An 11,319-nucleotide genomic window follows, 5' to 3' on the forward strand; every position below is an offset into this window, starting at 1 on the left:
ACAGTAAAGCAATCCTGCATGTTGCAGCAATCTTTCTGTAGCCAATACAGCATAAGCATATCTGATGGCAAGGGATCACTGCTTACATTGACTTATGAGCATGGGATGCTATCTCCAGGTGTCATAGGCTAGTGCAGGGGTAGGCAAGTAATTTTCAACGGAGTCCGGATATTTCTAATTATTTTGATCGAGGTCCACAAAATCAAATATCTGTATTAAAATTAAGGGTCACCTTCTGATGAAAAAAACAAACTACCACATTAAACCCCATTCCCTGTGCCCCTCAGGACTGCCACCCCCCCCCCCCCCCCCACAAAAAAAAATAGTTACGTTTTTTCCATGGGGGCCACAAAGCTCCATCCCATTGAACTGGGATGAACAGATACCCCCCTTCTCCACCCCCTCCACAGCAAGCAGAAACTATGTTAAAAGGAGAAAAAAAGACATTTTAAACTTACACAGCAGTATTCTGCCCACTGCCGCCGCCACTGTGTTCTGCCCGCGACCTCCGCCGCTGTGTTCTCTGCACTGCCACCGTTCCTGCCTCTGCTGCTTGTGTTCCTGGCAGACTACCAGAGATTCCCAGCCCTTGCTGTGCGCGAGTGCACATTGACATCACCGGCGCTCCCACGCAAGGCATCACTTGGACCACTGAAGCTAGAAGAGGCTTCAGGAGGCGAATGGGGCCAGGAGAGACGTAATAGCCACATCTCGCCGGTCCGCATTTTTGCCCTTTGCGGTCCGGAGGTGGACTGCGGTCCGCCAGTTGCCTACCCTTGGGCTAGTGGATAAATGTGCAGCTCTCCATGCTTGGAGACACGGGTTTGATCCTTTCAGTAAAAAAAAAATTCTGTTTTTTACAAAACATTTACAAAACTTATATTTACTATAACTATGCACACACACAAAAACTGTCTCCATAACTAACTCTGTGAGCACTGCTCTACACTCAGCTGCCGACATGAAAGGCTCTCAGCTCGGGCAACTACTTCTGCAGTCCCACCCCTGGGCCTCTCATCTATGCTGCAGTCCTTGCTCTCCCTCTGCTGATGTGGCCTGCAGTGACCGGGACACTGTGAGTGGAGCTTTGAGCTGGCTGTGCATTACTAGGCGTCATGGTCCCGTGACACCGCTCCGCAGAAAGGTCCGCCCGTGCATACCAGCCAACCCCACGATTCAATGCACCTGCCAGCAACACTAGGTAAACAAGACAGCCGTGTAGAGTGCGGGAATACCCGGCTGTCTCAGACCACGTAGTCCATCCGTCCGCAGGCGTCATGGCTATTTGAAAGATGCGCAGCCCAACTGTCAATCAGGCAGTCGCGAGCTGGCGCTTTTTTTGAAATCGCTGCGCCGCCCGCTGATGGATGGACGACGTGCTCTGAGACAGCTGGGTTTTTCAGCACTCTACCCGGCTGTCTTGTTTAGCAATGCAGGCAGGGACAAGCAGACAAGGTGAGCGGATGGAGGCGGAACCGTTCCGCCTCCAAAATGGAACTGACAGAACGCAGTTCCGCCCCATTCCGGCTCACTTTAACCACTGATTATACCGTTGTATATGGTCAGAGCTATACACCAGAGTCAGTCACAGGGGGTTATTCAGACCTGATCGCAGCCCTGAGATTTCACAAGGTGGCCAATTATAAATCGCCTGTGTATGTGTAAGGATCGTAGCATGCATGCGCAATGCCATTCAGCAAAAATAATCCAGCAGGTTTTCTGAACGCAACGCAAGCCGTTCGCAAATTAACTAACAGTAAGTAAGTAATGCACAGTAGTAATGCACAGCCAGCTCAAAGCTCCACTCACAGTGTCCCGGTCAGCTATTTTTTTCTATACTTAAACTATTGGGAAATCCATTGCTTTTATGGCTTTTACAGGCTTATGAAACCTTCATTCACAAAAAAGTTAAAGGGGAAGGAGATTAAAAGTCCTCGATATTAAGAAAACTATCAATACTGTGCCTGCTTATATAATATTTACATTTTCAGAGATAAAAGATTAACATGTAGTATTCTTTATGCTCATCTTGAGAAAATAAGTCAAATCACAAGATTGGAGACTCTTTGGGTCAGAATCCAGGTGATCTCACCCATTTTTTTTTTTATTATAAATGGCCATTCTACAGTATCTCTGCTTTATCTGTTTCTTTTTACTACGGCAGCTCTTCCCTTCTCTGCTACAGACCCTTTCCAGGAAGATTGTACAGTCCAGGATTAACAGCACCGCAATCGGAGTCTTCACAATTATCCTTGTCTTCCTATCTTCTTTTATTAACATGGTAAATCAATTGTGATTTGTGAATAATACCAATAAAATTGGCAGCGTTTACACTTATAACATTTTCATTTCAATGTTTAAAGTAAAATTTAAGAAGTGGAAATGCTTAAAGTTAACCCCATTGTTCTTACATGATATATAAATGTGGATTGCTTCCTTTTGGGGCATACGCACACACACACACACGGAGATTCAAGCTTAATATCTAATCAATCTGGCTAGACCGCTTAAAAATTAAACACAAACCACTCTGTGCGTATTAGTGATGTGCAGATCCGGATTTACCTGGATTTACCTGGATCTCAAAACGGGATCTTATTGGCTATATGCTGTCACATGTTTTTGCTCTAAAACATGTGACAGCTGGATAGCCAATTAGATCCCGTTTTGAGATCCGGGTAAATCCAGACCTGCACATCTCTAGTGCGTATGCCCCATAGCAATGGCGATGCCTGGTCCCGTGTGCTGCTATTGCTAGGCTAGATCATTCAAGCTTGCATTATATATCTAGTTATCGCCAGTGTTTTCTCCCCAGAGACCACTGGCCATGACAGAATGCTCAGCAGACATCGCTGGTGCATCGATGTGTGCTGGGTGATCTCTGCTGAGCGATCTGGTATTAACTAGATCACTCAGCACAAAGGCACAGTCGCCCCATGTGTATGGGGCATTACAAAGTTTTACATTCAACCTATTCAATAAAAGTGTGATTTTTCAACTGTCAAAAAACAAGTAAAAAAAAACAAGTGCATCCTTTAGTAATTTGCCGATCCACATGTTTTTTCGATCATGCCGGATTTTTGGACAGTTCAGACATAGTTGTTTTTCATTGTTTTTTTTACTAATGTTTCACTGATGCAGTTTTGACTATAAAAAAAAATAGGAAAACTGCATTGGCGAAACATGGCTAGCCGAAAAAAAGTAACTTAATTGAAATGTTGGCTTTGGCTTGTGTTGAAATGTAGGATACACACAAAAAAAAATTTTGTAAATCCACTAGCGAGTATTGACATAAGCAAAAGATATATATCACTTACACAGTATATTAAGATATATTCTTTTTGGAGTCTCTAGAATCTAAAAGAAACTCAAAAACAGAAAGACCATAGTACAGCAATGTCTGAGTAGGAGGCTGATTTAATGTTATTCAGTTCACTCACATTCAAATGGAATTATTGCACATATCAAGAAGAATGAGGACAAAGAGGTGTATCTCGTTAGACAGAAGGAGGCTAAGAAGGTAATCAGATGTGCAAAAGCACAGGCTGAAGAGAAAATGGCCCAGTCAGTGGGTAAAGGGAAGGGGAAGGGGCCACAGTTAAGTTGCAAGTATAGTCAGAAAACTGAGGGAGAGACAAGTACATTTACAAAGGAGAAAGTCCTCACAGAACTCTAAAAACTGAAAGTGGATAAATCAATGGGGCCAGATGGGATACATCCAAGGATACTAAAAGAGCTGAAAGGGGAGCTGGTAAAAACCAATAACAGAATTATTCAACCAGTCACTAGCTACTGGAGTAATCCCAGAGGACTGGAAAACAGCGAATGTAGTCCCACTGTACAAAAGTGGAAGCAAGGAAGAGGTAAGCAACTATCGACCAGTGAGCCTTACATCAGTAGTAGGGAAATTGATGGAAACACTTAAAACAAAGAGTTGTAGAATATCTCAAAACCAGCAATTTACAGGATCCAAAACAGCATGGGTTTACTGGGGGAAGATCATGTCAAACAAATCTTATTGAGTTTTTTGACTGGGTGACTAAAGTAATAGATCAAGGTGGGGCTGTAGATGTAGCTTATCTAGACTTCAGTAAAGCTTTTGACACTGTCCCACATCGCAGACTGTTAAATAAACTTGAAAGGTTGGGATTGGAGTACAGTCAAAGGAGGGAAAGGTTACAAGTGGAGTACCCCAGGGATCTGTACTTGGACTGGTGCTTTTTAATATCTTTATTGGTGATATTGCAAATGGAATTGAGGGTAAAATGTGCCTTTTTGCAGATGACACAACAGGATAGACACACCAGGAGGGGTAAAACAAATGATTGAGGATCTAGGTAGATTAGAGGAATGGTCAGGAGCATGGCAACTACAGTTTAATGCCAAAAAATGCCAAATCATGCACTTGGGTCTCAGAAATCCAAAGAATAGATAGAGTATAAATGGCACTTTAATGGAAACTACTGAGGAAGAGAGGGATCTAGGTGTCACTATTTCAGGGGACTTAAAAGCAGGTAGGCAATGTAACAAAGCAATGAAGGCAAGTCAGATGCTTGGTTGCATATGGAGAGGTATCAGCAGTAGAAAGAAAGAAGTAATAATGCCACTGTATAGGTCATTGGTACGACCTCACCTAGAGTATTGTGTTCAGTTCTGGAGGCCATATCTCCAGAAGGATATAAATACATTATAGACTGTACAAAGAAGGGCAACTAAAATGGTGCATGGCCTACATCACAAAACGTACCAGGAAAGACTAAAAGATCTTAATATGTATACTTTAGAGCAGAGAAGGGAAAGGGGGGACATGATAGAAACTTTCAAATATATCAAGGGTTTTAACAAGGTACAAGTGGGAGACATTCTTCACAGGAAGAGGAGCAACAGAACACGAGGACATGCACTGAAACTAGAGGGAGGAAGGTTCAGGGGAAATGTGAGGAACAATTACTTCAGAGAAAGAGTAGTAGATACGTGGCATAGCCTACCATCAGAGGTGGTAGATGCAAATACAGTAGTACAATTTAAACATACTTGGGATAGTCATATTGATAGCCTTACAAAAAAATAAGGATCAAATATGGTTTGAGGTAACATGTTTAAAAAAGGGGCAGACTAGATGGGCCAAGTGGTTCTTATCTGCCGTCAAATCCTATGTTTCTATGTTTCTATCAATGGATCTTTCTGTCCAATCCAACAAGATCTTCCACATGGATTGTCCCTATGGACATGATGAGAGATATACTGTATAGTGAAGAGACGTTTTTACAAAGTAAAAAATGACATTTATTTAATACACTCACATGTGGCCAATAAAAACAAGCAGAATACCCCTCAGGGTGAATAGGATCCACGAACTGTGCCTATGGACATGCAAAAAACCTCCAAACAGCCGGCCAGCGGTACTTAGTGGGGATGCAGTTCCTCCTTGCGGTCTCAGGACAGGATCCGTTCGGTGGTGTTCACTCAGCTTAAGCGCACAAATGGTGCCCTTCATCAGAAGCGTAGTGCACACCATCGGACAGGGCCTTCTTATACCCCTCACAATTACACATTCACAACAGCTGATCCCGGAGCTCCGATCTCCCAGAAACTGAGCTCCGATCTCGAAAAACCGGAAGTGACGTTACGTGCATCCTTATCATGTTCCTCCATCATTTTCTGGTCAATGGAACGCACATTTTATTCCTTCTGGAACGCATCTTAATTTATATGGATGTACATAATTGTTTTCAGTCCATCTTGTTCTTTAAGATTATCCGAATTTGATGGGACATATTTGTGTTAGCAGCGGAACACAAATCCATTTTAGATTGCTCCAGATTTGAAGTCCATATTTGGAGATACACATATAGAAATATATTAAAAAATAGTATCAATAACAAAGTACATGTACTAACCCACAATTACACTCCAACGCATAGACTAAATTTCTCATATTGCAAGTCAGGAAGTCTCTTATAGGATATTTCTGGTCTTTTACTGTAAATTCTTTAATTTTACTTATACCCTTAGTGGTCCGACACAGCAAGCAAAGACCGCAGTGATGGAAGCCTTGACTTCTTACACTACTTCTTTTAGGTTCTTCCATTGCGCTTTTTAAAACTGTGTCTTTGATAGTTTTGGACCGCCTATACATAAAACCTGAGTCCTGAGGCCACAAGGAGGAACTGCATCCTCACTAATGCTGCTTTCACACCGCAAAACCTGCTCAGACCAGGTATTTAAAACGGTTTTTGAAACGGGTCAGAACAAGTTTAACCCCTTTCACACCACATGTAAATACCTGGTCTAAAGCAGGTTTGCGGTGTGAAAGCAACAGTGAAAAGCGGTAAAGCCCCCCCCTACTATGCTTGGAGAGACGGTGCTGAGACACAGGCAGCAGCGCATGGTGTGCTGATGATGAGAGGGACGGCAGCAGTGCAGCTGATGGAGAGCGGGCAGGGGGTGCATGGTGAGGTGATGGGGGGCATCACCTCACCATGCGCCCCCCTGCCCGCTCTCCATCAGCTGCACCGCTGGCTGCTCTCCGTCCCTCTCATCATCAGCACACCCTGCGCTGCTGCTGCCTGTGTCGGACTGTCTCTCAGCGCCGTCTCTCCGAGTCCCACCCCCACCCCACCGCGGAGGCAGCGGGACATCCACATCGAGCTCCAGCAGCCCGCTGCCCACACCCCGCTGATACCCCGCTCCGGAACTGCTGAGACAGGGCAGACAGCCGCCCGCACCTCAGCCAGAGCCGCCCGTCCCCGCACACCTCCTCTGCGCAGTGCAGCAGCCCCCGCTCTCACCCCGGGCAGGGCAGGACACAGTGCCCCGGAGTTGCAGGAACCCCCTGCCCCCAGCGCGACCATTCCCTTCCCTGCACTGGGGGGGGGGGAGGTAGGGAGAGGGAGAATACCGTTTCAGACCCATTCTAGACACCAAATAAACGGGTCTGAAACGGGTAGGACCCTCCATATTTACAGTTTCCCAAAAACTTTTTTTGGAAACGGTAAAATCACTCAGCACCTTTCAGACCGCACACATTACCGTTTTGAAACGGTAAAAAAACGGCAATATAACGGTTAATATGTGTGGTCTGAAAGGGGCATAAGTACCGCTGGCCGGCTGTTTGGAGGGTTTTTGCATGTCCATAGGCACTGTTCGTGGATCCTATTCACCCTGAAGGGTATTCTGCTTGTTTTTATCGACCACATGTGAGTGTAGACTCCAAAAAGAATATATCTTAATAGACTGTGTAAGTGATATATATCTTTTGCTTATGTCAATACTCGCCAGTGTATTTACAAAAAAATTTGTGTGTGTATCCTATATTCTAAAGCTTTGGTGAAGGCTTCCTTTGTATCTCCTGGGCTGAGTGGGATTAATTGCGCTGTGGGTTATTTAGTACTCTTTTCTTTGTTGTTGTGAAACGTGCTTATAAATCCAAGTCAGTTACTTGGGCTACAGGATTATCTGATTTCCTCCCAAAAATGGGATGCGGTCATTCGTCAGACTGCATTTAGGTCTACAGTCATTAGGTCGACCCCACTAGGTCGACTGGCAGGAAGGTCGACCTGACTTAAGGTCGACATGGGCCAAGGTCGACATGACTTAAGGTTGAATTTGCATAAAGGTCGACATGAGGAAGGTCGACTGGTCATAAGGTCGACATGGGTTTTTCACTGTTTTTTGAGCCGACATGTGCCGACAGGCGGTATTTCATGCCCTACCATCCACTAGGGCGTGGTGGGAGAATAAAATAGTGTGCCGAACGCAGCGAGGCACCGTGCCCGAAGCATTGCGAGCGAAGCGAGCGATGCGAGGGTCCGATTCTCATTGCCAACTGTGTCCATGTCGACTGTGTCGACATTCGGATCAAAAAACAGTGAAAAACCCATGTCGACCTTATGACCAGTCGACCTTCCTCATGTCAACCTTTATGCAAATTCGACCTTAAGTCATGTCGACCTTGGCCCATGTCGACCTTAAGTCAGGTCGACCTTCCTGCCAGTCGACCTAGTGGGGTCGACCTAATGACTGTAGACCTAAATGCAGTCTGACGAATGATCCCATTCCCCAAAAATATAGACCTAAAAAAACATGCGTGTGTGTGTACAGGTTGAGTATCCCTTATCCAAAATGCTCGGGACCAGGAGAATTTTGGATAACGGATTATTCCGTATTTCGGAATATTTTAATATTTCAATGATGTTTTTTGAAGTATCTTGCATTTATGCTGTATAAACACATAAAATACACTCATATATATTTTATTACCACATAAAATACACACAAATATATTTTATTTGTTCAAAAAACAAGGTTTCAAAACATGAAACAAAATTTGTGTACTATCTCAGATACTGAATTTGAATGGCAAGCAATCATTTTCTTGTACATATATAGTGCCAGTTACATGTCATGCCCTCAGTAGTGCTATTACTTATGTCCCCAGTGAGTTTTTATCAAAAAAAAAAAATTTTCTTCACTTTCTGGAATGTATGGTTTTCGGAATAATTCGGATAACGGATATTCGGATACGGGATACTCGACCTGTATAGTGTTGCTTAATATGTTTTAACTATAGAAAATATGAAGAAAATAATTTGCTGTACGTGTTTTGCTCACAATATTCTTTATTGTGATTCCATGTTCCCATATTTTTAAAAAGTCAATAATTTAACCAGTTTAACAAGGTTTAGTTCTTCGCAAGTACCGTTTGACTCACTGGAAAGGCCTACTGTATTTTATATATTAAATTAAGGTAATGAACATTGTATTTTTATATATTTCTCAGTTCACGTGCAGCAATAGAAGCCTGAAAAACTGCCTTGCTGCTGAGTACAACATCCCCCCAAACAATGTGACCCCATGTCTGCTAAAGAAGTCACTTCAGAATTACAGCCTCTCAACTGTCAGCGGATTCTGTGGGGATGAAGCCCCAAACTGCAACTTCCCAGAGGTAGAGTCTATGCACTACTCAGTTTCTTTTATCTAAGACCCTGAAACAGATGATAAATGTAATTAATAATTAACCCATCCTCGTTTATTTTCTTCTTAATAGGCGGCATCTCTAGAATATGCTTCCTCTGACATATTATTCCATTATTGTTTTTTTATTGTTAAAGGGCCAGATGTATCAAGCTTCAAAAGTGATAAACTGGAGAGTGATAAGCAACCAACCAATCAGCTGCTACATGTCATTTTTCAAACCCAGTCTGTGACATGGCAGGTAGTAACTTATTGGTTGGCTGTTTATCACTCTCCAGTTTATCACTTTTGAAGCTTGATACAGTACATCTGGCCCAAAGTATGGTAAATATGCTGTTAAGTATCTTTTGAGCACATATCTTTTTTATCTTACAAATTATTATATTAGACACTGCCAGCATGTAATGTGATGGTCAAGGGGGCACACAGAGCTCATAGGGTTATTTCAAAGACTCTTCTGACTTTGTCATGTGCCATGTGTCTGTGGTTGCCATGGTGGTATATGACACTTTAGAATTATAAATCATTTATAGCAGCATGGCACGTAGCAAGTTTCTTCTTGTGGTGTTTTACAATGATTTGTGATAAAACAAAATATATATATATATATATTTCTCAAGAGGTTGCTGTTATAAACGTTCATAGCTTGAACTAAGTTGCGGTATAGGTGAAGTTTCCTAGATGAAGGATTATGAACCTGTTTCTGTGACCTGTTTTACATTTCTCATCTGTGTTCTCTTGCAGTATTTCACCTACTGTATTGTGCTGAGCCTCCTGGCCTGCTCCGTCTTTCTCCAGATCAGTAGCATCAGAAAGCTCATCCTGATGCTGGTCATTGACTTTGTATATGTCATTATAGTGGAAGTCCCACAGGTGGCGCTATTCGATAATGCAGACATGCTCGTGATAGCCAATGAAATGTGAGTAAAATCATAGATACCTATTCTCAAATAATGGTAAAAAAAAATTGGAAACATCTTTGGAAATGAGAAGCACTAAGCATATACTGTAGAAAGCAAGCTTCACACCTATAATGTCTATATGTAACAATTATTGGGTTTTAGAAATGTAGTAACAATCACATGCAGGCAGAGGAGCACCAAAAGTGAAATTATATAAACAGCTATGATTTCACTTCTATATCATGAGACACACATTCTGCTTACCATGCATATTCAAGGCCTTTGCTGGGGAGGGATCTGGGGGAATGCTCTTCCAGTAGTTTTTGCAAAATAGCAGCTATAATAGGAATAGGATTCCAGCAGCACTGCGGGCCCACAGAAACCTATGGAGGCTGCATTGACAAGAATGGAGGGACCACTGTAAACATCAGAGATGTCTCCTTTGATCGTTCAATATTATATCTGGTAAATGCTTAATATTTGCAGGCACCTCTCCTTCGATAAGTCCCCTATACCCTGGAAATGTCTAAATATTTATTATCTATTTATTAACAGTTTCTTATATAGCACAGAAAGATGTGTATGTCTGGCAGCCAGGAGACATACAGAGAAAGCAACCTGGGTGCTTAGTTTGTATTTTGAGGATAATCAGTGCCACTGCAAAACCTCCACTGCCTCTATCTGGTGACCTCTCCTGCTTCTCTCCCAAACGAGCAATGTCCTACCGCTGCTCACCAATGCGTTTCTACCCTACTGGGTCTTTGTCAAGGTGCACCTTTACTACTTTCAATTTAGTAGGATAGTATCACTCGTTCACTCGTGCTTTCATTTCTGCTTTTACTATACTCTACTGTACAGTAAAGTATGTCCCCAAACTGCCTGAACGGAAAGTGGTTAAAAAAAAACTTTTTTGCAGAGGGGACACTCGCAAAGTTTTTCAGAGTGACCTCAGCTGCATCAGGTGTGAATGAGCTGAAAGGTTTATGGTACAGTAGCCATTCTGGTCTAGCGGGTAAGGTTACAGAATGCTATGTGCCATGCTTGGGATTCGGATCCCTCTCAAAAGCCATTTTGTTTTCATATTTTCACTGGGTTTTTTACATTAAAAAGTGTATATATTTATTTTTCCTTCAACTTTACACGTGTAGGCTGGCACACATAATTTGGGGTGCAAAAAAATGATCGGCCAGCTTTATACATAGTGCGTTCTATTGCCCTCATTGGTTGGCTCGGCATGTTTGCACGGGTGACCAATGATTATGTTCTCATATTCGAATGTGAGGGCTTTTGTGTGGATGCCTTTGCTGACTTGCATAGTCAGCGGAGGCGGTAGGAAAGCGGGCAGGGGACATTTGCGCAAAAATGCTAGGTGCGGCCAGGAAACCGCTGGGCGTACCCATGTGAATGCAGACGATGACCTGCCTGCCGGGGGCAGACGGCT

At 43.0% G+C, this 11,319-nt stretch overlaps 1 protein-coding gene across 2 annotated transcripts in view; it reads left to right on the top strand.

Annotated features, from left to right (window-relative positions):
• ADCY5 (adenylate cyclase 5) overlaps positions 1-11,319 on the top strand; it is a 411,020-nt gene that overhangs the window by 346,702 nt on the left and 52,999 nt on the right. Inside the window, exons 13-15 of one of the 2 annotated variants that reach the window (XM_083153598.1) lie at positions 2,165-2,281; positions 8,783-8,947; positions 9,721-9,896. In XM_083153598.1, the coding sequence (XP_083009724.1) occupies positions 2,165-2,281; positions 8,783-8,947; positions 9,721-9,896 (458 nt within the window). The remainder of the gene's footprint in view (positions 1-2,164; positions 2,282-8,782; positions 8,948-9,720; positions 9,897-11,319) is intronic. The other variant, XM_083153599.1, reaches the window with a different exon arrangement.

This window comes from Crinia signifera, chromosome 7, assembly GCF_055691185.1.
Source record: "Crinia signifera chromosome 7, ASM5569118v1, whole genome shotgun sequence".
NCBI classification, from domain to species: domain Eukaryota; kingdom Metazoa; phylum Chordata; class Amphibia; order Anura; family Myobatrachidae; genus Crinia; species Crinia signifera.